The sequence below is a fragment of the Daldinia childiae genome (assembly GCF_008694065.1).
Source record: "Daldinia childiae strain JS-1345 chromosome Unknown Scaffold2, whole genome shotgun sequence".
Taxonomy (NCBI): Eukaryota; Fungi; Ascomycota; class Sordariomycetes; order Xylariales; family Hypoxylaceae; genus Daldinia; species Daldinia childiae.
In genome coordinates this window covers 1,587,938-1,608,972 of record NW_022984643.1, presented here as the reverse complement: position 1 = coordinate 1,608,972, position 21,035 = coordinate 1,587,938, and the positions used below count along the sequence as shown (strand labels likewise).

At 48.4% G+C, this 21,035-nt stretch overlaps 8 protein-coding genes across 8 annotated transcripts; 5 read left to right on the top strand and 3 right to left on the bottom strand.

Annotated features, from left to right (window-relative positions):
* Positions 1–834: 834 nt before the first annotated feature.
* GL218_01354 (SWI/SNF chromatin-remodeling complex subunit sol1) lies at positions 835–4,059 on the top strand (the record flags this gene model as incomplete). The annotated part of the gene is made up of 1 exon (XM_033577820.1): positions 835–4,059. One exon carries the CDS (start codon positions 835–837, stop codon positions 4,057–4,059), a length of 3,225 nt encoding a protein of 1,074 aa, XP_033438693.1.
* Positions 4,060–4,897: 838 nt separating this feature from the next.
* On the bottom strand, positions 4,898–5,565 carry GL218_01353 (uncharacterized protein; the record flags this gene model as incomplete). Its single annotated transcript, XM_033577819.1, has 2 exons — positions 4,898–5,252; positions 5,369–5,565. The coding sequence occupies 2 exons, from the start codon at positions 5,563–5,565 to the stop codon at positions 4,898–4,900; spliced, it is 552 nt and encodes a 183-aa protein (XP_033438686.1).
* Positions 5,566–7,218: 1,653 nt separating this feature from the next.
* GL218_01352 (Isotrichodermin C-15 hydroxylase) lies at positions 7,219–8,989 on the top strand (the record flags this gene model as incomplete). The annotated part of the gene is made up of 4 exons (XM_033577818.1): positions 7,219–7,284; positions 7,347–7,946; positions 8,010–8,242; positions 8,305–8,989. 4 exons carry the CDS (start codon positions 7,219–7,221, stop codon positions 8,987–8,989), a joined length of 1,584 nt encoding a protein of 527 aa, XP_033438687.1.
* Positions 8,990–9,879: 890 nt separating this feature from the next.
* GL218_01351 (putative beta-galactanase protein) lies at positions 9,880–11,285 on the top strand (the record flags this gene model as incomplete). Its single annotated transcript, XM_033577817.1, has 2 exons — positions 9,880–10,474; positions 10,576–11,285. 2 exons carry the CDS (start codon positions 9,880–9,882, stop codon positions 11,283–11,285), a joined length of 1,305 nt encoding a protein of 434 aa, XP_033438688.1.
* Positions 11,286–11,825: 540 nt separating this feature from the next.
* On the top strand, positions 11,826–13,579 carry GL218_01350 (putative ccch zinc finger domain-containing protein; the record flags this gene model as incomplete). Its single annotated transcript, XM_033577816.1, has 3 exons — positions 11,826–11,877; positions 11,935–12,242; positions 12,293–13,579. The coding sequence occupies 3 exons, from the start codon at positions 11,826–11,828 to the stop codon at positions 13,577–13,579; spliced, it is 1,647 nt and encodes a 548-aa protein (XP_033438689.1).
* A 376-nt stretch (positions 13,580–13,955) lies between these two features.
* GL218_01349 (40S ribosomal protein S20) lies at positions 13,956–14,397 on the bottom strand (the record flags this gene model as incomplete). Its single annotated transcript, XM_033577815.1, has 2 exons — positions 13,956–14,040; positions 14,129–14,397. 2 exons carry the CDS (start codon positions 14,395–14,397, stop codon positions 13,956–13,958), a joined length of 354 nt encoding a protein of 117 aa, XP_033438846.1.
* Positions 14,398–15,033: 636 nt separating this feature from the next.
* GL218_01348 (Activating signal cointegrator 1 complex subunit 2) lies at positions 15,034–17,102 on the top strand (the record flags this gene model as incomplete). The annotated part of the gene is made up of 2 exons (XM_033577814.1): positions 15,034–16,190; positions 16,244–17,102. The coding sequence occupies 2 exons, from the start codon at positions 15,034–15,036 to the stop codon at positions 17,100–17,102; spliced, it is 2,016 nt and encodes a 671-aa protein (XP_033438845.1).
* Positions 17,103–17,126: 24 nt separating this feature from the next.
* On the bottom strand, positions 17,127–19,877 carry GL218_01347 (uncharacterized protein; the record flags this gene model as incomplete). The annotated part of the gene is made up of 2 exons (XM_033577813.1): positions 17,127–18,847; positions 18,893–19,877. The coding sequence occupies 2 exons, from the start codon at positions 19,875–19,877 to the stop codon at positions 17,127–17,129; spliced, it is 2,706 nt and encodes a 901-aa protein (XP_033438850.1).
* Positions 19,878–21,035: the final 1,158 nt, after the last annotated feature.

The window sequence follows — 21,035 nt, the reverse complement described above, 5'->3', positions numbered from 1 at the left end:
TCGCTGTCACTGTCACTGGCACACATAATAGCGATAACGGTGACAAGGTGGGCGACTGACGCACCTGGCACGGCCGTACATACGACCCCGTCTGTCAATTCCGTATTATCACTATTATAGAACCAACCTCCGTACTCAGGCTCGGATCTGCCAATTACGAAAGTGGGCGCCGCCCTTTCGCCGGTGGATGTTTCCCCTACCTTTGCCGTTCATGTCCCATTCCCGTTCCCGTCCTCGTTTCCGTACATTTCTGCTGGGCAGATTTATTGTTATCGCTATCACTTCCCTTCTATTTTCGTAAGGTATATGTAGCACGGTATATACGGTCTACTCATACTGTATATATCTGTTTATGTATATGCCAAAGTACCTATCACTACTATTAAGGTACATATGGTACCTATGGTACCTATGATACCTATGATACAGCTTAGCATAGTGCTATGTTTAGGGAACTCTTCGCTGGCAAATGCTCAATCCCCGCCCCAATTCACGGCGCTACCAAACAACTGCAGCAAGTCCCAGCAGCACTAGACTTAGCTCTGCTATAGTACTGCCCTTCCCAAGCAAACCTATCTCCCCCCAACCACCGAAAACCTGCGACCGTACCAACTTATTTTCCCCGATCGCACCGTGGCCGTTCACCCCCCAAAATTCCTTAATCGACTCGCGACGCGACTTTTTTTACTATTCCATCGCGACAGTCGTCGCCCGTGACACTACCAGCTTTAATTTATCATTATTCTATCTCAATGCACTTGTCACAATCCATTATAATCGCTAACTTTATTTAAATTGTAGTCAGATGGGTTCCCATTCGCGATTACATCCGTCATGAGCTCCTGGATTAACGAGGCCGCTGCCGTCCAAAACCACAATGGCAACGGCTTCCCACACATGAACGACCCGAACAATATGGGAGCAGGCGGAGGAATGGGTGCTGGGCCGGGAGGCATGATGGATCCCTCGGCCTTCATGGCAAATACTGCTCAGTTCAATCACATGGCTGCTGGCCAGTTTAATCCTCAACAGATGGCCGCTGCTATGCAGAATGGCCCGATGCGCAACGCCTCGCCCTCCTTCTCGAATCCCGCATATCAGACCAACCCCGTTATCCCCTCGAAACGACCTCGACCTAGGGAGGATAGCATTGGCGCGTCTCCCCGACAAAACCCGGGCATGCTCCCGACGTCGCGCGCCGACACGCCTCAGCAATCACCCTTCCCAGGCTTCCAGCCAAATGCGATGCAGCCGCAAAATCCTAATCAACCGCAGCATTATTCCCACTTGCAACCCAATGGCTCGACGAACGCGTCTCCATCACCTGTAATGGCTGGTAATCAACTGCGTCCGGGAAGCGTGCCACAACGCGTCAATACCGCGTCACCACATCCTTTCTCTCCGGCTTCTCAACAGTTCGTCCCTCAGGCTTCGCCGGTCCCATCAGACCATGGCGGCACACCTCAACCGGGCATGTTCATGAACCCGCAAAATTTCCCGCAAGGTTTCAATTCGGGTTATACGCCTAGCGCATCACCTGCTAGGCCACCCTCAGCCCAGAATCCCATGGCGCAACAGATGATGCCTCCATCGATGGGCCAAATGCCTCAGCAGATGTCGCAGGTCCACCCGAGTCAGATGCTTACCCAACAAATGCAGCAGATGCAACAGATGCAGGCAGCGCAAGGGCGCGGCGCGATGGACCAGCAAAAGATGTTATATCAAATGCGCCTGCAACAGCAGCTTCAGCAAGGCGGCATGCCGATGGCAGCGCAGATGCAAGCTCAAAACATGGCTCAAGGCCGAGGCATGATGCCTAAGCAAGGGATGCCGATGCAGAATGGCCAGATGCCACCCGGCGTCATGCACCCTCAGCAAGCCGCGCAGATACCACGAGCTAACAATCCTGAAGCGTTCTTAAAAAACCTCACAACGTTTATGGCGATGAGGCAGCTTCCCTTGGAAACAAATCCCGTTATTGAAGGCCGACCTTTACACCTTCTTCAACTTTTCCAGAACGTTTCCAAATACGGTGGCTATAGGAATGTAACAGGCCGTAACCTCTGGACGCAGGTCGCTGCGTCGGTTGGTTTTAATCCACAGCAAATTCCCTCAGCCCCGTCTCAAGTACGAGGTGTATACGAACAAAATCTGTTAAAGTTCGAGGAGGTTTGGACAATGCAACAACGGACTCAGCACATGAAGCAGCAGGCGGGCGGACCAGCAGGTATGCCTGGTGTGCCAGGTCAAGGTGTACCGCAGAGAATGGGCCAGTTACCGCACGGACAACCCATGCAGCCCGGACAGGTCCCTCAGATGCAGCAGCCACACGTACAGACACCCATCAAGCAGATAACACCTGCTATGCAGCAAGCTAGCGCCAACGGTTTCTCGACACCTCAGCAGCCGCGAATAAGTCAACAGCAGCCTAATGCAAACCAAGGACACGTAAGAAATAGTATGTCAAGAAGTATTGATGCTAGACAGGCTAGTAGCGACTTCTCCGTACAATCTCCCGCATCTACCGGCAAGGGTGGGAGTATTTCGGTACAGCCCCCAGCTCAGCAGACAGATGGAGCACATACGAATGGTACCACCGCCAACTTGCCCTTTCCGGGACCATTCTCATCAGATCCTGATGAATATTCACCGTGTTCTCGAGAGATGCTCCCCGACCTCTATGGTGGCTTTGATCTCGAGTCAATACGAAAGCTCGGGAACGATTTAGAAAAGTGGCGGCCAGATGTTCCACCACCCCAGGAGCTCGGCCATATTGATCTCCATGCTCTCACAAAAAGCCTCCAGTGTGGCATACACGGAGAAGTACGGCTAGCTCTTGATGTTCTCGGATCTGTGTCGCGCGCAGCCGAGTATATACCGAACTTATCAATCGACCTGAGAGCTTGCGATGACTTGGTAGAGTCTCTTATAGATTGCGCAGAAGAGCAGGTTGACCTACTCGTGGAAAAGGCAGATCCGGTTTCAGACGAAATAGATCTTACTTCATATGAAGATGTCGTGAGAAGCTGCCGCCTCGAAGCTATAAGCCTTCGTAAACCTCACATATTCGGAGACGCCGAGTATGAGCTTGAACATGCTGCCGATCGTCTGTTAGCAATCACTACTATATTACGAAATTTTTCATTTATGGAGGTTAACCAAGCAGTCCTTGCTGACGAGATCGTAGTCAAGTTCCTCTGTGGCGTGATACGATCTTTAGGTACGCATGATAACCTGTTACGAGCCCCAAGGAATACGCTCGACTTTATGAAGGATGTTATAATTTTGCTATCCAATATTACTAGCTCCGTCGAGATACCCGGTCGTGAACAAGCACTTTGCCTCATACAATTTCTTCTTGCTTTCGCTCCATCGCCGGGGCCTTCTTTAACGACGGAGCGGGTGGTTTTCTCGCCTTTCGAGCCCTCACTTCACCCGTATCTCCCCCACGCTGTTGACTCATTAGCCAAACTTCTGGCGCGCGACGAGCCGAACAGAACGCACTATAAGATTATCTTTGCGGCCGACGCGGCCGCTTCACCTCCTTACGAGCTACTCACGCGGACTTTCGGTCTCGCCGTCTCTCCCATTCCAGACCAAAACAAAGAGAGCCGCCCAGCAAATTTACCATCGTTTGTGGAGGCGCGCAAAGCACTGTTAATGCAAGGTTTACTTGCTGCCGACATCATTGCCCAGCTAGCGCCGGGATATGAGTCTGGGGTAACGCGCGCTTGGCTGTCATCCGGGGAAGGCTTCGCGCAGAATCTCTTCCGTCTTATTCGTACTCTCTGCACACAAGCAGAACCGACTCCCCGTATAAGCGGCAATCCTAGGTCTCAACCACGCGAGGACATGGATATTCTTTACATCATTACCTGCGGTGTCTCCACCCTTAGAAAACTAAGCGAGAAGGCGAGAGATCCAAACAACCCGACCAGCATTCCAGCGAATGCTCTCCCCTCAAGAGACAGTCTCTTTGGGGCATTGCAAAGTCTCAAGAGTCCCAAGTGGGCATTCTTACTGAATCAATTAAGTACATATGCTGGGTTGGAAAGTTGAGCTACTCGCGCCTACGTGACGGATCGTGTTCATAGCAGCTTAATGATTGTGGACTTGGAGCAATTCGAACAAGGTAGCTCATACAATGGCGAAGCGGTTGTCGACGAAACGTGACTTGCAGGTGTCGTACCCGTGGTTTGGAGACTAGGTTGAAGCAATCGGACCCTCATGGGAGCGTGGCGTTTAGGAATTAGATAATTGGCATCATATGTACAAACTAGCCCAGCGTACAGGGGATGTATAAACGTGTAGATTATGCGTCGCGAGTTATACAGGCATGGCAGGTCACCTCCGCGAGAGGCGTTCCGTCCCGGAGCTTATGAGTGTTTTTTAGGGGTGTCAAGACTTGCTTATCGACGATGTATCGAATTAAGAGTGAGATGATCAAATATCTCTATTTTAAGTTATTTTGACGAGTCTGACTACCTTGATATTAACCCTGGAGTGAAAGCCTAATTATGAGGTTTATTAGTGCGTTAATGCTACATATTATCGGATGCGAATGTAATAGCTGCTCTTGGCTACTCTATGTATTATATTGAAAACGGTCATTTCTATCTATAGCTCAAAGCTAAACAAGCTGGTTGTAGCAAGAATGATGCGAGATCATACATAATAGACAAAAACGAAGCAAAATCCACAATCATTTTAGGCGAGAGCTTAGGTTAGGTACCTTAGTTGAAGACGAAAACTGGTTCCACTACAAATTGACCTATCGCTAGATCTACTTATTTTACTTATTGATCTTCATAACCCAGGGTTTGAGGATGGGTATCACATTCTCCTTCTCACCCTTCTCTTCCCTTCCCTTCTTCCTCTCTCTTCCCCTTCCTCCTCCTTACAACTGACTTGTCGGCTCTACGGGTTTCATATCGTGCGATGTGTCATCTGGCCTCGACCTGTAAGCATCTGGGTTGCCGCGGATAGAACGCGCAAGAGAGTTTAGGGAATCCCGCCGCCCGGGCGGTTTGAGGTCGTCGCCATCGTCTGCTTCCACGTGCGGCTGGCGATACGCGTTCTGAGGTCTGGTAGGTGGTCTGGGAGGTTTGGCAGCAGTGGTGGTAGGGGGCATAGGACCGACACCGTAGTCATCAAGTTCTTGGTTGTTCTTGGGAAACTCTCGCCTGTCTTGTCGCTGGCGCCGGATGTGTAGTACGAAAAGCGTCCCGACTGTTGAGACAACGAGGAGGCCGCTATTGTAAAGGGTCTCGTCAACAGGTTATTCTCCTTTCAGATTATACGTCTCATCTTTATCATCTTCTTCCTCATCCTCTCTCTTCCAGCTTTCGCAACCAAAATATAGACTTACCCTAATACCCCGACTACGATTGCAGTGCTATGTTTGGATGCTTCGGGCTTTTCGCAAAGGTCTATGTCAGGTCGCGGATGGCACTTCTTATCCTCGTCCTCGTCGCGCGTCGTCAAGACGTGGGAGATGGCTCGAGCGAAGTGCGACGCCAGCGATGCCGCCGACGGTATCGACGGATTAATCGGAAGAGGACTCATTACGTAGGAGATAGGCGACAATTGGATTTCGGAGCGTGTTCGGTGTTATACTTCACGATCGTCTTCTTCATTACCCAAATGGCTGATTTGCAAGTTCGGGTGCTTCCGAGGCGCCCGAGTAACAAGTAACGCGAGTAGCGCTAACAAGTTAATTAGAACGAATGTGACCTCGGCGTAGTTTGAGGTTTCGCATGTGCTAAAGCGTAGCTGAAAAAGAATAAAAAAAAAGAAAGTATAATAGTTGGAATTGCAAGGGCAGAAAAGAATGGATGGGATGAATAATGATGTTTCGTATGAAGAAAGGATGGGAAAATGAATAAATAACTACCAAAAGTAAACGAAGGCACCCTTCCTACACTACAAGGAAGAAGTACAAGCCATGATACACAATGTTTCACCGACCAAGCCAAGGGGGGGAAGGGTGAAAGGCGCTCGCTGGTGAGGCGACTGGCTTAACTGGAGGAACCAACGAAGACCCCTGAAGATCCAATTGAAACCGAAAGTTAGGGGTCTTTCGAACGTTACACTTTGATAAGTACATGCAGGTATGTTAGGTGGATTTGTATCTCAGGTGACTTTAATGTATGAGGTATTTAGGTACATTAGGTACCTTACTATCTAAAGTTAGTACCTACCTTATGTACCTAATCATATGATTAGGTGACATACCAGGGTGCGCTTGGGGGGACACTAGTGAATTAATACAGGTACCTATGCACCTAATCTACCTAATGCACAGTTATTATCGTCTCATCCGGCTGTCTCGACTTTGCCTTACCGGGTATATTTCAAGTATTATTGGTGTATAAAACTACTATGTAGAACAAAATGTTCCCTCGAATTTACTTCCCGGGTATTCGAATTATGTAGGTTAGTTAGTTTATTATAGTTAGAGTTTATAACAAAGTTCGCTCTAATATTACTAAAACTATTAAGACAAAGGGGCCTTGCCGTATATATATGTCATCAATCTACCCAAGAGCATGGAAATAACCCGTTTGTAGTAACCCTCCCCTCATCATACCTACCGACGAGATAACAACATAATGATAAACGAATTGGGTTACGGGTTCTCATATAGGTAGGTGAGACTGGTGAGTCTATGAGTATGCATTCTATCATCAAATGCAGCGGCATAGAACGGTTAACAAATTCCACAGATCGGCATATACGACCAAGTACTCAACCAATCTGGACCTCGTGACAGAATGATTACATTTGTGAAAGTGTGATAGGTAGGAAATATGGTAAGCTAGGAAGCATAGTAACTTGAAATTGGAGACGCGGCTCTGAAGATTCCGTCGGTAACCGCGTCGGTCTTAAACTTCATTGGATAAAATCGACGACGTCAGTTCCGTCCGGGTTCCGTACTTTCGGCTCGCTATTGTAGTTTTGGCTACCGTGAAAAGCCGAGATCTTTTCTATCTTGGATATATTTAAATTGTCTGGTGATAGATGTTGTATAATAGATAGAGATGGTAGCTACTACACGAACACGCAGCAGTGAGCATAAACACGAGGCCATGACAAGCAAATTTTGTTAACATTCCGGTGACGACAAACTCGAGAGTTAGAGATAAATTCACCACTCACCTTATTACAGAAAGGATTAGGTACCTATATAGGTATCTTTCCTACTAAGTAGTACAGAATATGACCATGATATTCGTCAACTTGATATATTTCGTTACTGTTACGGCTACGTTAGGATCAATTTATGTAAGAAATCTACAATAATTGTATAAGTCAAGCTCCAGCACGCTAACTAGTGCATGTCCTAGGTTATTGGACTTGTTACCTATCGATTATTCTTTCACCCTCTAGCTAAGTATCCGGGTCCATTTATAGCCAAGATCACAGATGCCTACCAATTATATCACGCCTGGAAAGGAGACCGACACCTGGAGTTCTGGCGATTACACGAGAAATATGGAAAGGTCGTGCGGTTTGGACCTAACAGCGTCTCCTTCAACTCGAACACTGCCCTGAAGGATATCTACGGATTTAAATCCAACGTGCGCAAGGCCGAGTTCTACGATGCCTTCGTACATCCGGCATCTAATACTCACAACACGAGAGATAAAGCTCTGCATGCCCGGAAGAGGCGCGTCCTCTCGCAGGCGTTCTCGGACGGAGCTGTCAAGGAGATGGAGAGGTACATCCTAGCCAATGTGCGATCCTTCTGCGAGCAGATCGGCCTCGGCGCGAGCGACGAGCAAAAGGGATGGACCGTAGCCAAGAACATGGCCGACTGGTGCAATTACCTTGCCATGGACATCCTCGGTGATTTGTGCTTCGGGAAAGCCTTCCACATGCTAGAAAAGCCCGATAATCGATATGCGCTTGAGTTAGTGTCGCTTGCTACCACGAGGCACCTCATCGTGAGTATCCAGAGCCCTATCGTTTCCTCTTCGAAAGATATCCCATTTTGTTAACTATGGCAGTGCGGAACCATGTCTGCCGTCGGCAAGCTTCACCTCGATAAGATCCTGTTCCGCAGAATTGCGACCGGCCGAGCGAAGTACATGGCATACAGCAAGGCCCAGCTTGCGGAGCGCACTAAGTTAGGCGATGATACGGACCGTCGCGATTTCTTCTACCATCTGCTTAAAGCACGGGACCCCGAAACCGGACAGGGATTTGCGATGACCGAGTTATGGGGAGAATCAAATCTGCTGTGTGTATCCAAGTACCTAGACAACTCCGTGTGTAGGCTGCGTTAACTAACAGGACTGTAAGGATCATCGCAGGAAGCGACACAACATCGACCGCGATGGCGGCAACGTTGTTCTATCTGGTCCGTAATGAAGTGGCATTGCAAAAAGCGAGCCAAGAAGTGCGGGCGAAATTTAGCGACGTAGAAGAGGTCTGTCAAGGCCCAGCGCTAAACTCGTGTACCTACCTCCGGGCGTGCATCGACGAAGCCATGCGTATGTCTCCCTCGGTAGGCGGAATCCTGCCTCGCGAAGTCCTGAAAGGCGGGATCACAATTGACGGGGAGTTTATACCCGAAGGGATTGTCGTTGGCACTCCTCATTATACCGTTCATCACAATCCGGCGTACTACCCGCGTCCGTTCTCGTACACGCCAGAGCGCTGGATCGAGGGCTCGCGTAAGGCCGTTGGAGAATTAGGCGGAAGCAATGTGACAGCGCAAGACGTATCGCTGGCGCAGAGCGCTTTCTGCCCCTTCTCCATCGGGCCCCGAGGGTGTATAGGAAAGGGCCTTGCTTATATTGAGATGATGACGACGTTGGCTAGAACGCTATATATGTACGATTTGCGCAAGTCGGCCGGCTTTGATCCGGCCGAGGGCAATCCTGATCTTGAATGGGGTCGACGACGCGTGGATGAGTTCCAGCTGATCGATCAATTCACGAGCTTGAAAGACGGTCCTATGGTTGAGTTTAGGAAGCGTATTTAAATTTTGGATATTCTCGATCAGATATGAAAAAAAAGGAGTTATACCTAGGTATGAAATGGATGAATGTGTGTGTGTGGTCACCAACCGATGAGATTGAAACTAGGTATGCAAGCTAGAAGCCGGCAAGGTAGGCAATTGGAATTGTCCAGCCAAAATTATATTTAGAACCTAGCGGTGGGCATCCCCTGTCTCGCATTTATTCATGGTAAAGGACCCTTGTTACTTTCTTCTCATGGAATTGGACGGGATAAATTAAGTCCAGCAGTCGACATTCGATGCTTTATCCAAGAGTAGCTAGATGAATATGTACCTAGTTTAGTATTGGACGGGCTGGCTGGATCTAGTCTAGGATAAGTTCTCACATCTGTTGGCCGAGAAGACGAATGTGGAGATGATATGCCGGCAATCTGGATGAATGACGACGGAAATATTTATTCCTACTATCTTGTTTTGCCCATCGGCGGCCAGCTTGGCGCTACCAAGACTTTACCCCTAGTCCCCCACACTTTATGATCTTCAATAGGCATACAAATCCTCTTCGTCCCTGGGTAAATACTACATAAGATGTGATTATACTACGGTCGTAACGTGAGAGGTGGTGAAAAGTCGGCCGCTCGGGAAGATGTTCCTACGAGCTCCCGAATCTTGGAACTTCCCCGGACAATACTCTCGTATAGGTATACCCTAGCTTGCTAAGGTGTTCTAGGGCACTAATAATGTTCTCGTATGTGACTTTAGGATATGAAAAGGTAGCAATATAATACGGAGGAAATACATAGTATGCGGTGAAGCTGTTCTTGGCAGATAGCATATAATCTGCAACACCCCGTGGGATATAGTCTCTCGTAGTGATATGATGATCACTGCAGGAAATACGCCATTCCGTCACGATGATGAGCTCGGGATTGTGTCGTTCTCTCGTGTCTTTGCTTGCCTTGGGCGGCATCCCATCCTTCTCTTGGGCTTCACCACTGAAGGTAGATATTGATGCTCGTGCCGATAGTTGGCCTTACGGACCGCTTGTCACATCTGGCCGTGACATAAAAAATACGCGAGGTCAAAATGTCGTCTATGCAGGCACCAATTGGCCGGGTCATGGAGAAGTAATGATTCCGGACGGACTACGCTATCAGTCTATCGAGACTATCGTCTCCAAGATCAAGAGTGTAGGCATGAATGCGATTCGCCTGACGTACGCCATCCAGATGATAGACGAGATCTATAGCAATAATGGCAAGGATACGACCGTGAAGGACTCGTTTACCAAGGCGCTCGGCCAGACAAACGGACCCAAAGTCTACAGCGAATTTCTTGCGAAGAACCCTTCTTTCAACGATAGTACTACTCGCCTTCAAGTTTTTGACGCCGTCGCCGCCGAGTGTGCAAAGCAAAATATTTTTGTTCACTTAGATAACCACATGTCCAAGGCTGCTTGGTGCTGCTCTACCAACGACGGCAACTCTTGGTTCGGGGACAGAGATTATAGTATGTGCATGACCTACATATGCGAATTGGGATGTCTTAATCCGCAAGTAACGCGGCATTAGACTCCTTAGTATTCGTACATACAGCTAACATAGATGTAGACGTGGAAAACTGGACTAGAGGTCTCTCGTATATGGCAAATCACGGGAAGAACTGGCCGGCGCTGACATCGATGTCGCTACGTAACGAGCTTCGCAAACCCGACAGCAACCCTACGCTTAGCAGTCAATCATACAACTGGAGGGATTGGTATACCAACATCAAGAAAGGAACAAGTGCGATCAACTCAGCAAACCCGAATTTGCTTATCTTCCTTTCGGGTCTTGATTTCGATACTTACGTGACACCGGTAGTTCAGGGCACGGCGTTCACACCAGGAAGCGATAAGTTCAAAGCGGCAGACTTCCAGGGCTATACCAACAAGCTAGTGCTGGAGATCCATAACTACCAGAACAGCGCGAGCAACTGCAACAGTCTCAAGAGCTCGCTATACAACAGCGGCTTCCAGGCGCTGCACGCAGACGACTCCAAGGCGGTTAACGTGTTCCCGGTGTTGCTGACCGAGTTCGGCTTCGATATGACGGGCAGCGCGTGGCAGGGAACGTATGCGACTTGTATCGCCAGCTATCTGGCTGAGCAGAAGGCCGGATGGTTTATCTGGGTCATCTCAGGTAGCTACTATATCCGCTCGGGAACACAGGACTTTGAAGAGACTTGGGGTCTCCTGAAGCATGACTGGTCGGATTGGAGATCGTCTGCGTATATTGAGGGAGGATTGAAGCCTCTTGTGAAGGCGACTGCGCAAGGATGAGATAGTTGAGACGGGCCATATGTAAACAAATACTTATGCCACGAGCCTAAACCTTTTGATAGTGATTTTCGACAAGTATATAGAGATATGAAGATTACATGAACAAATTCATTTTGGTGATATATTTTCTGTTTTGTCTAGGATCAATCAATCAATTCTTACATACAGCGAAAATAGTATGTATAGAACCTAGGTACCACGTGATACTTAAGGGTACGTACATTAGCTGTATGAATGTGGTTAGTGGATCTATCAATTCCGTGAGGAAAGAGGTACAGAAGAATACCTGGTATTTATCAGCTTCAACTAAATTGAAGCTTCCACGTTTAGAAACATTCTAAGTCTCCAAAGATATGCGCTTAAAGATGATATAATCGCATCCTTAAACGCATAAGTATTACATAAAATATTAAAGTTCCACTGAGGAACACCGGGACCTACATTAGTCTCCTGCAAGGCTGAAAAGGCTGATAAAATCCGTCAGCTTTTCGAGCTTGTCCATTAACACAACCACATCATCACTTCATCCATTCTATCGACATGTCGGGACGCATTTGCAAATTCTGGCAACGAGGCTATTGTAAAAATGATAGTATGATATATTCTCCTTTTTATTTCTACGTATCAAAACTAACGTCTATGAACGCAGCCGCCTGCCGCTTTGAGCACCCGGGCGCCAACACCAACGCGAATTCGAATCCGTTCGGAGCTCCTAACCCTAATACGAACCGTTTTAGCGCCCTAAGCACAGGAGGAAATAGGAATCAAGAAAACCCCTACAGGATCACTGCAGACATTATACGAACGGACTTGGGAATTGAGAGGCCATCATGGATGCTGTCGTGTTATGGCCCCGGGAGAGATGCCCCGGAACAACTATTTGGAGGATACCCACGGGAGCAAAGCCCTGAGGAAGTCATGCTACATATTAGGGGATCCAGTAATCAGCAACAGGCGGTATGATTTGGTAATATCGTTTCTTTTCGCAATGCTGACCTTTAAGCTAGATGTCGGAGATCGCAGCTCTCATCCAACAAGCTGAACAGCAGAACCAGACGGCGCTGAGCAACCTCGATGGTGCAATCGATTTCATCCTCGCCGCCGATAATAAGCATCCCAACCGTATAGATATATGCAAGCAGAGCAACCCACAAGGTAATACCAGTGGCATGTTTGCAAGAGATGCAGCGTCTGGCCCCCAGACGGGGTTTCCCAATCCTCTCGCTTCCAATCCCTTCTCGGCGGCTCCCCAGTCGAATCCTCAATCGAATCCGTTTAGTGGTGGTACAACTTCATTTGGCCAGCCGTCGGCGCTGGGACAAAAACCTAACCCTTTCGGTGCAGCACCGTCTGCCCCAGGATTCGGTCAACCTTCTGCGATGGGGGCTTCGAAACCTACGTTTGGGCAGACCTCGCAGATGGGACCAGGCGCTCCCGCATTCGGACAGACCTCGTCTTTGGGCCAGAAGCCGAATCCCTTTGCAAACAATACCTCAGGGCCAACTGGGTTTAGCCAAACTACCCAGAACGCCTTTGGACAACCGTCAGCCTTAGGGCAGAAACCGAACCCTTTTGGCGCGCCAGCACCCTCTTCCGCACCGAACCCATTTTCCTCGGGACCATCAACCTCGGGGCCTAATCCATTCGGCCAGCAACCGGTCGCCAATCCTTTTCTCCAACCGACGAACGCGACATCTTCTGATCAACAGATGGATACCTCTGCCCCTACTCCAGCTATCAGCAATCCCTTTAATCAACCATCCTCCAACGCCTTCGCGCCACCGACTGCCAACCCATTCACAACACAGAAGCCGTCTGCATTCGCACCAATAACAACTAACCCTTTCGCCCAAGCCCAGCTCCAGCCGCAAATACAACCACAAACGCAGGGACAGGCTACTGCAGCATCGACAGGCCCATATGCACCAGGTAGTACCAGACAGCACCCACTCCCTGAGAGCTATATATCCAAGGCTGCGAACGGGCGTATCGTGTCGTTCAACGGGCAGCCGGTAATATATAAGTGGAAGGTGGATGACAAATACCAAGACGAGATGCCCCAGGACGGTGGCACGTATTATCCGGCACCAGGCGTACGGAACGCGGATGGGTCGTGGCGTAAAATCTTCTTCCCTACCGGCCCGCCTGGCTATAACAAGGACACAGAGCCCGACCTCACGATGTACACCGCGAGCGTCAAGGCAGCGTATGCTACTATGATGGCTACTGGCAAGTTTGAAGGAGATATGCCTGAAGTACCGCCTCTGAGGGAAGATTGCGTCTGGAACTTTTGAGAGTAAGGCTGTTTTTAAAGCATTCGAGGGTGACTGGCGTGCATTATCTATAAAGGAGTGGCATTTATCGACTTGTCTGACAGGAATAGGCTACAAGGTTTGCGTTCTTGAGAGGTGGTAATTAGATACCCTGGAGTTACATTGAAATGGATCACGAATAACAAAATTATTCACAGATGACAGGAAGCGATCAGTTAGAATATTGGTCTCGTAAATTGGCTTAGGCTTGGATTATGCTGCAGAGTAGTCCCCGCAGGCATGTGTAGTTGCAGGCGATCTCTAGAACGCAGCTGAAATAACACGGGTATCTTTGAGTCTAGATAATCCTTCCAATACCCATCCGCCGTTTCGCCTTTTGTCATCTCCGCATCCTGCTTTAAGCAGCGATGGTGACTTCGACTTCGACACCGGCCTCGATGTTGACGATGATCTGCTTGACGGTCTCGGTGGGAGCGTTCAGACTATCAGACCAGTTAGTATTATTATTTCTTGCCAAGGCACGATAAAAGCGGAAATATTACGGCGGAGGCAAGGAGGCAAGAGACGTACTCAATCAGGCGCTTGTGGATGCGCAGCTCGTAGCAGTCCCAGGTCTTGGAACCCTCACCACAGGGAGTCTTTCGGGTGGTAACCTTGAGGGTCTTGGTGGGAAGACGGACGGGGCCCTTGACGCGGAGGTCCTTGCTCTTGGCGCGCTCGATGAGCTCGCTGCATACCTTCTCGAGGGCGGCGACCTTGCGGGAGCTGAGGGTGATGCGGATCTTGTGAGTCTTGGCCTGCTCGCCGGCGTAGTCCTTCTCGGGCTTGTTGTACGACATTTTGGCGTTGGGTATTTATTATCTTTTTCTTCGTTAAAAGAAAGAAAGGTGTATTTGCTGCGGTTGGCGACGCTAGGAATTTACCCTCACGACTCGAACGGTATGACGTTTCGGCAAAGTGATGAAGGCGACCTTTGGTGGTGTTGGTTTGTAGAGGGGAATTTTTAAATAAAATAAATAAAAGTTCGCGATATTTTTTACGAAATGATAATGGGCTTGAATTCCCCAATGTGGGTTCGGATAAGGGCTAGAGTGGGTCTAACCTTATACTTTCAGGTCGATAAGGATAAGACTGGAATCACTGGTAGTGGACGTGCATACAGCTGCTTACATGATGTAGCAGTACCCAAGGGTCTTGTGTCTAAGTAAGGTACTTCGGTACTTAATACGTTATACGTTTATTATTTTACTAATACCTTACCTTATGTACATAGGTATGGTTGATCTCATCTGAAGGCCAACATCTGGAAAGAGTCATCCGGTGAACATCCTTAATGTGGACCTAACAAACGACCAATTTAGTACAGAATACTATTATTTAATACCTTGAATAGGTTCAAGAAGCGTTAAAAGTTACACATTATAATATGTTCTCCTAAAGACTCCAGTGGAAACGCTTTGTTCACTTCGCATGTTATGGCGACTCTCCCTCAATTTGCGCCTTTCCCGGAAGCGCCATGGAGGAATCACATCGTACCCGAAGAGTGGGAAACTTGCCTAGCCAACTGGCTCGCGCTGGTAGAGGCTCACCTTTCTTTGCCAGAGGGCCAGTTTACTAGTTTGTCCGCCGGTGATGGAACATTACTATCGTTTCTTGTCTCTTTTGTGGCAGAAGCCTCAGCAAACGGTGCTACCGTACTCGGCACCTCACAATTCGCAAAGCTTCTATTCCGCCAATCTTTCCTTCTAGTTGCTAGACTACTGCGAATGCCTTCCCCTCCTCCTCCGCTGCTTCAGTGGGAATTCCTTTCCGACTTTAGCCGCCTATTTTCAAAAAAGAGAGCATCCACTCTGATCAGCCAGATCTCCCAGAAGCCACAAGTGATAAACTCGTTGACCGTCCTCAAGAAATCATTGATCGTAGATCTTGATTCGGGCCTCAAGGGTGACCTCAGAACCTTAGAGTCTCGGTTGAAGAGACTTAATCACCTCATCCACACATCTCCCGAAATAGCTGCATTCTTCTTGGCCGGGAGTGATTTTCTCGATGGGCTCATTAGTTGCTACAAAATCATGAACCCCCCTTTGAGAAAAGCGATTGTGACAACAGCTTATTTATGTCTAATTGGGTTGACTGAGGGTAATCCTCCTAATTTTTCCATGCTGACTGACCAGCTTTACTCCCTTAAAGCCGCTGCCGACAGCCATAAAGCAGGGCCGTTGAACGTGAACGACTCTATGGTGGCTGAATTGGTTACAGTTACACCCATCCTCAAGCAGTTTCAGCACCGTTTTGAGGAGTCTGGCTCGGGCGCAACACGATGGAAGTCAATTATTGTTGCGCTGGAAGGCTTTCGAAAACCCGGTGGTAATGCTAGACCGAAGAAAATAGTTAAACGGAAGATCGACAAAGGAAAGGGAATTATGACCGAGGACGATGATGTCCTGGGAGAAATGAAAATACATCGCATGAGCCAGATATCCCAAATACAAGATCTATTCCCAAATCTAGGTTCTGGCTTTGTTTCGAGGCTGCTAGATGAATACGAAGACAATACCGAACAAGTTATCGCGCACCTACTTGAAGATTCCCTACCGGCTCACTTAGCCGCTGCAGACCGCACGGAGGAGCTGTTCGTCTACGTGGAATATGCCATCTTTATCGTATATGCTAATTTATCTATAGATCTCAAGAAAGAAGTAGGAGGAAAAGTCGCGATATTGCACCTCGACCGACACCGCCGCTCTCACCTTCTAGGCGCCACAATGTATTTGATGGTGACGAATTTGACAAGCTGGCAGTGGACATGTCTAATATTCATTTCGGAAAACGAAATCCAGAGAAATCAGCAGATGATATTTTGAATGATAAATCATCCGCCCCTAACAAGGCTGCTATCCTCTCTGCACTTTCTGCATTTGACGCAGATGATGACGAACGTGACGACACATACGATGTTGCAGACGCTGGGTTGGTAGCAAACGACGGAAATCCAGAAGACGCAGATGATCAAAAACGAAAGGACGCAAGTGAGGAAGCTCTTTTCAGAGCTTACCAGTCAGATTCAAAGGTATTCGATAGAGACGCAGCTACGAGACGAGGCCAAAGCAGATCAAAACTAAAACAGCAGACGGGAATGACTGACGAGGCCATCGAGGGTTGGGCCTTGATGCTAACGAGAACGCCGCATCAGATGAGACAGTTGGAGATGAAATATAGCGCGTTTAGCGGCGACCAGCCTGCTTTAGCCCCAACTGCTTGGCGTGCGAGCCCAGCAGAATCGGCAGCAGAAGACTCAGAGATTGACGGTGGAGGAAACAATACCAATAATCCCCGAGGCGGATCTGGTAATCGTGGCCGCGGCCGTGGTGGTCGAGGACGAGGTAGAGGCGGTGGTCGTGGAGGAAATGTTGCCGGACCATCTGGTGATAAAGATACCGAAAGCGCTAGGAGGCGTAAGGAAGCGAGCAAGGGGTCCAGGGCCAATCATAACCGTCGAGACCAGCGCGCAAGAAAGATGGCACGTGGGGGCTTGGCAGGATAGCCAGTTGACACTATTCAGAGATATCTACCTAGATGGTAAAAAGGGGTTGGTGCTGACAGGCAGGTTGGTACTGGCAGGCATTACTTTTCGCCTCTTGGTTGGTGGTCGGCTATTAGTACGTGCTGTTGGTGTCGGCAATATACCCGTTGCGGTCTCATTGGTTTCCGGACATCTTTCGTAGAGGTCATCATCTTTTAGAGCGTGCGCATAGGGACTTCTCAACTCGGGATTACCCGGGGAGAGGGCTTGTGAATTTGGATAGAAAGCATGGATCGGCGCTGGAGATACCATGCCACTAAATGATGGGCTTGTTACTTCAGGTCCTACGTGACGAAGTAAGTTTGAGGCATCTCTTGGTGTTGCCAACTCTGATACGGATGTGACTTCGTTGTCAGTATCCCCGGCTCTTCCATCGTGCACCCCGATCATAGACACCAATGACTCTCGAGAGCTACGCCGACTTTCTAGATATTCGCGAAGTTTAAAACATTGTTTACAGACCGGATAGACAGGCCAACATTCTGCCTCGTCGCGGTACGATGGCAGCTGGGGCTGTCGCTCCTCGCCACACTTCTCTCGAATATCGTCTAAAATGTCATATACGGGCGTAAAGAAAGTGTGCCTCGGCCCAGGGCCGTAGTATTTGTTCCGCCCCCAAAGTTGGCCGATCATAGCGTTGGTCCCAGAATCGATGATGGCAGCACCGCTATCGCCTTCAACCCCTATACCACCGCAAATCCAAGCTTCTTCGTCGTTATAGGGGTAAGGCTCCTCTACGTACCACTCCCGAGATGCTTTTCCTGTACCGTTTCCTAAACCATCGACATATGCAGGTATCTCACAAACCTGACCTCGTTGAAAACCCGAGGTACGTCCTGTAGAGCATACTGTTGCGCCAGGCACAACCGAGCTCATCGAAGTTACTGGAGTCTCCTGCTTTTGGTTGGTGGCAGGGAATTTTCGCAGCATGTTGGCCTGCTGACACTTCGTAGAAACCAATGCCCAATCTGTAACGATCAATGGCGGCTCCTTATCACATTCTTCCCAATACGGATCATGGGAAACCCGAGTAGTTTTCAAGTCGAACCCAGAAGTTGCCGTCAAATTTCCAATGAAGAAGTTGAGGTTGTTGTCATTCAAGACTTCATGCCTCTCATCTAAGCACCTTGTACGGTCCGCCGGAGACGGGTGCTCGATAGATACTGGCTGGGTTCCTTTGCTCACGTCGATAAACGGGTGAAAATTAACCAACCAAAAATTACCGCCGCCAACTGCCAGACAGGGTCCTAACGTTGCTGTGATCTCATCGCCATCCTCTGATATCGCCCCAATACTATCACCTATGCACGGGTTCGTATAGTAGAAAGGATTACGCGGGAGGCAAATCTCATCCGGCATATCCTTACCTAAACCTCGCGACCATATGCGGTTTACTTCGCCGACAGAGAATATGAACGTGACTAAGTTATGGTGATTCTTTGGAAGCAGGTCTCGTACGTGGCTTGCAATGACTAGCCTCCGAGCTCTGGAGACGTTTTTCTTCGTCATGATACAGATTCGTCTCGAATTGGGCTTCCTCCCACGCATAACGGAAATGACATGACCATGGCCACACCATTTTGGGATGAATTCGACGAGAAATGGGAGGACGCCGTGTTCCCAAATAATGGGGAAACTAGCTGATTCTAGTAACTTGGAAATGTGATATTTATAATCTTCACCAGTTTTTGGTGTGCCGCCTAATGCTATTAGCGACCGCTTTTACCAAGCTTACAATATCCGTAACTCACCGTTAGCTTTCTTCATCCTCTTCTCGAGTACAGCTTCCAACCGGTCTCTGCAGTGCTTCTTCGAAACATCGAGAGACGTGTTCAACCCGATTGTCTTCTCTTCTATGGCGTTGGGGTTGTTAATCGAAGTTTGAGTTTGGCTACTCACTGCTGATTCCGACAGTGCTGGCACGGTTTCGAGAAGGTTGACGGGCTTAAATTGGGCGTTCTGGACCACCGTCGCATTGCCGTGGGCATATTTTAGGTGACAATCGAGGACATCTTTGGAAACGAAAGTGTCTTCTGCACATCCTGGGACTGGACATAGTAGTAAGTGTTCGCGCTTCACATGCCAATTAAGCTCTTCTGTCGTCGCGAATCCTGCACTGGAGCATGGTCCCTTATTGCCCCAAAGGCAAATGTGTCTATGCCCAACGCTGGAGTGGATATCAAGGTCTCTTTTGCTGATGAATTTGGCTCTGCACGGATCCCTAGAACAGACGTGATAACCATCTATATCAGCAGATATCTTATCCCTAACCTGTAGAGGGCTAGGATCGCGCGACTTTGGCGTTCCTGTGGAAAAGATGTCGGATATGAAGTCTGTCTGGATGGAGGACAATACCGATCCTTGATACGAAGAAGGGGGTGAATATGTCAGGGTACTGGCAGTGTCTGGGACACATTGCGATAGCCCTCTCTGCGAAAAATCAACAACTTCAGTCTCGGTAAACTTGCCACCAGCGCCGTATAGAGTCCCTGTTCCCAGAGGTATCGCTCCGCTACTGCCCTCTGCCCACGACGGATCCCGTCGCTTAATGGCGTAGAAAAACTCCGGGTCTTCCAAATGAAAATCGTTATCATAACCTCCAAACACAGTCGGCTCGATATTGCCACATTGGGAAATCCCATTTGCATATGAAGCCGTCTGCCCAATCCACCCGGAATGTCTCATAGCTCCGGGTGTGGATGCGGCCCCAGGCGTAGGTTTCTGATTAGCACCCATGCCGGGCTGCGGGCGAGAGCGCCGCCGCGACTACCTATGTAGTAAGATGGCTAAAAGGAGAAAAGCAGAGTAGGAATGAATGAATGAAGTTGGTTACTAAGATCGTATAGCCCCTATACGAGTAAACAAGAATAAAAAGATACCTCGTGTCGTATTAATTCAACGTTCCTAATTCCACTGTACCTCGGGGAGTAATGCTAAATGCGAGTCATTCGGATTAGGTACCTACCTATCCATACTCGAATGGGGGTTTCTAGCTGATGAAGAGGCCTCCCTTGTATCAAGGCAGCAGAGTAGTACCAAGGCGCAGCAGCTTGTAGTTCGCGACCCATCTTCAACCACCTACATACGCTGAGTTGGGGTAATCTGGTTGCCTTACATGGGTTTGTGGAAATCAACTATTTTACTGTTCTCAAAAAAAATCAAACTGCCTGTATAAAGCAGCTTTACGTATATCGGAGAGTTTTTGAAAAAAAAAAAAAAAACTATTTAAGATTTACTTTATAGGTAATCTAAATCGTATCGAACTAGTATAATGGCATTAGTATATTGTTTAAAGATGTCATAAAGTCTAATCACAAACCTATGTTTCAGCAAATGTCTGTCCTTTTAGTTTGTATTAATAATTGTATAGCTTTACGTCACCTACCCTCTATTCGATGGTCTTAGCTGTAAATGACAATTAGTCCTTACGAGAAAACATTTGATCACATCAAAGTACACCTACATAAAGCAATAGAAGACGAGCAAAAAAAAGATAAGGGCTACCATTTGCATGAATTGGCAGCGTAGAACTGCAGTATATCACTAATCCTCTCCAAACCGTCCTAATGAACAGGCGACTATGGACTTTACCCGGTCCACCCATCTCCTTCGAAGTTCCATAACAAAGTAAATGTGCTTTTTGTATAACCACCAGACAAAAGAACGCCTTAAATGCGTATGTCCACTAAACGTACTCCTAGGAACGCCAGGCGCCCATACGTCAATATTGATACAAGGTACTAGTAATTCGTATCGTACGTTCAACTTCCTCCACCATCTTGATAATTCTTCACGTTTCCCCGAGGAAGAAGAATTGCTCCCTCTCGCGATATGTATTAGCCAGAACACTGGCCTACGTAATATTGGGTATTCTCGGTTTCTGGCATGCGTGTT